This window comes from Pinus tabuliformis, chromosome 3_2 (assembly GCF_031772625.1).
Source record: "Pinus tabuliformis cultivar Carrire ecotype Pingquan chromosome 3_2, CPIR1, whole genome shotgun sequence".
NCBI classification, from domain to species: Eukaryota; Viridiplantae; Streptophyta; class Pinopsida; order Pinales; family Pinaceae; genus Pinus; species Pinus tabuliformis.
In genome coordinates, this window is record NC_142302.1 from 1,078,248,207 (window position 1) to 1,078,253,846 (window position 5,640).

General features: G+C 48.9%; 1 protein-coding gene across 1 annotated transcript; it reads right to left on the reverse strand.

Moving 5' to 3' along the window:
- Window positions 1-4,784: 4,784 nt before the first annotated feature.
- LOC149184421 (uncharacterized) lies at window positions 4,785-5,390 on the reverse strand. Its single transcript, XM_089415325.1, has one exon. The coding sequence runs from the start codon at window positions 5,388-5,390 to the stop codon at window positions 4,785-4,787; it is 606 nt and encodes a 201-aa protein (XP_089271451.1).
- Window positions 5,391-5,640: the final 250 nt, after the last annotated feature.

Genomic DNA, 5,640 nt, shown 5'->3' on the forward strand with positions numbered 1-5,640 from the left:
CCATGCCCAGCTCTATGGAAACCCCATTTTCTGCAGCATGTCTAGAAACACCATACCTGCTCAATCACATTGAGGACTCACTGCCTTGAGCAGCTTAACAATGAGCCCTTTCCCCATGTCATCTAGAAAAATTTGGAGCGAGAAGAGCTTGGAAGCTCTTTCTCACTAATCAGTTCGATCCACCTATCGGGATCCTCCACTTCCATTCTTTGTAGGTATGCCTCCCGATCTTCCTTTTGGATATTCGGCCTCACAACCAGTTCTTCATCATCATCGTCCTCCACCAACTCTAGCCTTCTTGATAGGTCCAAGATGCTATCTGAAAGTGCACGGATGACCTCGGATTGTTCTGCAATTTTTGCCTCCATGGTAGACAACTGCTTGTCTACCTTTGTCTCGTCCTCCATCTGTATTCCTCCCAATTTATGATCAGGTTTTGTCACTCCAATGGTTGGGACACCAATGGGTACATCACCTCTTCCATCATAAATGAAGAGCTTCCTCAGGTGTGGGACAACCATGGCTTCAAACTGCTTCATAAATTCCATCCCCAATACCGCCTCATAGTCATCTATCCGTACTATGGTGAAGTCCACCCTTCCGGTCCATCCACCAAGTGTAGTGTCTACTTTTTCGGCCATACCAAGGATTGCCATCGGGGGAGCATTCACTGTCTTCATTTGTGCCTTCACAGGTACAAATTTCAGCCCAAGTCTCCTTGCGGTGTCTTCACTCATGAAGTTGTGTGAAGCCCCACTATCAACCATAGTGAGTATATCAGCTTCACCAATCTTCATTCGAACATATTCCAACTGGTTCCTTTCCGGATCTCTTCTAGAAGTTACTTCTGTGGTAGCAGCTGCCCCAAGTATCTGCATCATTCCTACAGAAGCATCATCATCCTCTTCAGCAGGTTGTGTGACAGCGGTCACTTTTGGTTTAGATGGGCAATTCTTTACCGTGTGTGGCCCTTCACATAGCCAACACTTCAAAGGCTTCTTCATCTTTGCACCATCATTTGTTTTCGGAGTCTCCTCCTTCTTTTTGTCCTTCGGCTTGTCGGGCTTCTTTTCCTTGTTAGAAGTCTCATCATAGTGGTCCACCAACCTATCAACCGCAGCAAATGCCTCCTCAAGTGTTCTAATCTTTTGTCTCTTCACCTCATTGCGTGCCCAAGGTTTCAACCCAATAATAAAGTTGAATACCTTGTCCCTTTCAGCCATGTCAGGAAGTTCCAAAGCTGCACTTGAGAACTCTCGCAAATATGCTTGTAAGCTCCCGGTTTGTTTGATGAACTTGATTTTTGTCCTTGCTTCCCATGTTTCGTCTTGAGGACTGAAGTGGGTCTGCAAAGCCTTCTTCATGTCTCCCCACGAAGTGATGTCTTCAGCATTACCATTGGTAATTTGATCCACCCTTCTTCGCCACCACATCTTGGCATCATTTGTTAGGAACTGAGCGGCCACCTTAACTTGTGTCTCTCCATCAGGTAGATTCAATCGTTCCAAGTACTGCTCCATGTCCCATAAGAAATTACCAAGAGTCTTAGCGCTTCTTGTACCGTCATATGATTCCGGTTCCTTGACCTTTACATGAGGCACTCCTCCACCTGAGTTATGCCTCATGGCTTTCTTCAATATTGCAATCTCGTCCTGGGCTTGATCAAGACTGTTATTCACCTTGTCAAGAGTCTTTTTCAAGTTTGTGATTTCTGCAAGGCCCTGGTCCCTCGAATCTTCGACTTCCTTGAGCCTTTCTTCCAACTGTGTGCACAGAAGATCTGTGTATTCGAACTGTGCCTTGAGCTCCTGATGTTGTGTGCGGAGTTCTACAAGCTCTTCTCGGGCCCTCAAGACAGCTTCACGTTCCTTTGCAAGTGAATCCACGTCTTGGTTCCAAGAAGACTCTAAAGTCTCCATCTTTTCCATCACTTTCTCCATGAACTCAAGATGAGGATCTTTTACAGGATCCTTCATTACATGGCTAGACCCGGCTTGAGAGTTAGTGGCCATTTTCTTTTGTGACCTTGTACTGACCATTCATCGGCTACCCCAAGTCACCTGCAAGAACCTTGTCCACTGCCAACTTTCAAGTGTGTGAGCAACCCTGCTCACCAGCTCTAGACCGAGCTCTGATACCACCTGTCACGCCCCCAGTCTACGGCCAATTTTTTTCGCCGTGCCCGGCAGGGTGCGGCACTACCAAACGCTCACTTTTACCAAGTTTGCGTTCGTAGACTACGCCTTAACCAAGTTCACCAAGCTTAAACCGATTTTAAACATGCCTTTACTTATAACCGAAAACATTAATCTTCACAATCTTTACACACATTCATAACATCATTAATGCAATATAAAACCGAGACAATTGCAAGAATAACTTTGAATGGGAGGGGCAACTCCCATTGAGTCCGCCCAATATATTATATATGAAGATCTTCAGTTTACAAGTGCGCCGGGCTAAAATCCACGGCCTACACTTAAGATTACAACCAAGGCACGTATGTCGTTTACAACAGTTCAATACAATATACCCACGGCAGGGCCGAGCTCACCCGAGCTCTCGAACTCTACCCCGTTATACTCTGCACGAAACCGTCTCACCGTGACCGACTTCGACCTCTGAATTCAATCCCGGTTGATCTGCGCACTCTTTTCACCAGGTGCACATAAGAAATGCGCACTTTATCCTCTTGTCTCTAGAGCGAGCACCAAGAGCGAAGTGTTTGATCGTTCGTCGCTTGGCTTTCCTCAAATGAACCTCAGCGTTGCTTATTTATACGCTTTCCAGCTCGTTTGTTGAAGGGGTGTCGTTGTCCAAGCCGACCCCCGAATGTATGCATTGAAGCCCCGAATTATTCTTATGGGCAGGTCGGCCCTTGCCTTAAGGCAAGGGCGACCTACGCCCTTTATAAACTTCGGTCTCCCCTTCGCACTGTTTCGCTAAGTCCATGAACGCGCGCCTCACGTTATGCTGGCTCGTCCATCGTCGCATCTCTGCCCGCTGCTCGTTTCACGCTACACGTTCACCTGTTGCTGTTCCGCGTTCTTCCGTCGTGTGGCGGGGACGCCCACCCGGCTCGCCTGCTACACTGACTTCCGCCCGCAGTTCGTTTCGTCCGTCCGTCGTATGGCGGGGACGCCCACCGGCTCGCCCCTTATACAACTTCCGGTCTTGTTGTTTTGTGTTCGCCCGTCCGTCGCACAGCGGGGCGCCTACCCGGCTCGCCCGCTATCCAACTTCCGCCCGCGTGTGTGTTTGTCTGTCGCACGGCGGGGCGCCTACCCGGCTCGCCCGCTATACAACTTCCGCCCACATGTTTCGTTTGCCCGTCGCACGGCGGGGCGCCTACCCGGCTCACCCGCTACACGACTGTTCTGTCGCGCCTTGTCAACTCCGCCCGCGCCTTACACTTGTGTTCTTTGCCCGGTCGTGTCGCCCTTTGGCGCGGGTCGCCCATGGGTCGCCCGCCCATCGTGCGGTGCGCCCGTGGGTCGCCCTATTAACGTATTGCCCGGTCCGATGTCTGTCCGCGCGAACTCGTCCCGTGTGTGTCTGCCTGGTCCATAGCTCGTCCACCCGAACTCGTCCCGTGTGTGTTCGTCCGGTCCATAGCTCGTCCACCCGAACTCGTCCCGTGTGTGCTCGTCCGGTCCATAGCTCGTCCACCCGAGCTCGTCCCGTGTGTGCTTGCCCGGTCGGGTGACCGCACCCGCGTACCGAGTCTCGCCCAACCGCTGTCCGCCAACCGCCGTCGGGTCATCGTGCACGGGTCGACCTACCCGTTTCGCCCACGAGCCAAGTCTCCGCCGTGTGAGGTGTGGAGCGCGCCCTGCCCAAGACGCCAGGGCGTTACACCCCCCGACCGGCGGCGGGTCGATTCCCGGAATCGACCCGCCGCTACATTACTGTTACATTATTACAGAGTCGTTCTCTATCAGCTTGTCAACCAGACTTAACTATATATTCATTTCAGAAATTTCTTCATTTTGGGTGATCGTGGGCGCAGCTGCACCCCCGGGCCGCCCCGCCCCCCCGACCGGCGGCGGGTCGATTCCGGGAATCGACCCGCCGCCGGTCGGGCCGGGCGGGGCGGCCCGGGGGTGCCGCTGCGCGCCCGCATTAGAATATGAGCGAGTAAATCTATATAGATCAAATCATCAGAGCCCATAGAATCTTCACTGGTTATCAGACAATCACAGGATTTATATAACTTCAAAATATATATGTTCTTTGCATATATAGTTAAGTCTGGTTGACATATCAAGAAACTAGTTATTTCACTCTAACTCACTCATTATCCATAAAACGATGCTAAACATCCAAAACTTGAGTGAAAGTGAAGCGAAAACATTTTAAATAAATATTTATTAAAAAAACAGTATTGTACAGAAATCTGACATCAAGATGTACAGAGTCTTAAAAAGTGAGGAAGCAGTTTAAGCAGGAATAATAATAATGTGGTCTTCACGTGCCACAGACCATACCAAAAAACCGTGACTCACATTTGATGCATAGTTGGTTGGAATGTGACATGAAGAAACAGCTGATTACTTCCATGTATATTGTGTTTATCGGTATCCAATCGAAATAAATATGAATATGAATTTCGTTTCTAGAGGCATGCATATTGGGCAGAAAATATTGAATGACATAATAGTTGCAGATAATGAGAACAGATTAGCCGTTGAGGCAGTTGTTGTATGTACGTACATAGTAATACAGTGCAATTTGAGGCAATTGTATGTACATAGAGATAGCAAATGCAGTGCAAGTGAAGGTTGTTATTTTTGTTTGTAGAAGATAGAGGCTGTCAAGGCAGTGGAGTGTGGTGTGGTGTGTGTGAGATGTGGGCAGTCAGTGTGGTAAATAACAACAAAGCAGGGGAGGACTGCCCTGGGATTGTACACAAACAGCTCTTCCAGATTGGAGTAGAGTCCTGGCTCGCCTGCAATGGAATCAAATCCACCTGCGATGAAGTCATCTGGATCTTGGGATTTCTGTACGCGGCCTGCAATCACTCTGCAAACCAGCATTGCTCTCTTTCTCTTCCCCTTTGCCACCTTGGATGTCAACAGCTCTTGGTCGTTTTCTTCTTCCAATAACAACTGAATGTGGTCATGAGCTTTCCCACTGCTTGCAGTGGTGTAAATCCCGGACGCATTGCCCTTGCCCTTGCCCTCCAATATCTCCTCCGTAGGTGGTGGTGAAGAGAAACCATGTGTAATGACATTGCACATGGTGCAGGAAGGTTGGTTACATAAGCTACAACACCCATTCATTCCCAAGGAACAAGCCAGCGTTGTACAGTGAAAGCGCAGGAGTTCGTTGCCATCTGCTATGCATCGTGGATGCTTCTTCGCTACTTTGTTGGCTTTTTCTTTTACCATGTCCCTGTACTCCTCGAATTTGTTTATGCTCTTTTGGCTGTTGTGGATCTTCAGTATTCTCTCGATTTTGCACACGGGATTTTCCTTTTTCAACCAGCTTGATTGGAATATGATGTCAACCACGGTGCGGGGCGAATCTTCTTCGCCCAGCTCCGATACTGTTTGTTTATCATGATCACACGGCATTTCATAAAACAAATAAATTTCTTTCTTGACCTACCACCTCAAAGTAAAAGTCCAAGCCCAAGAA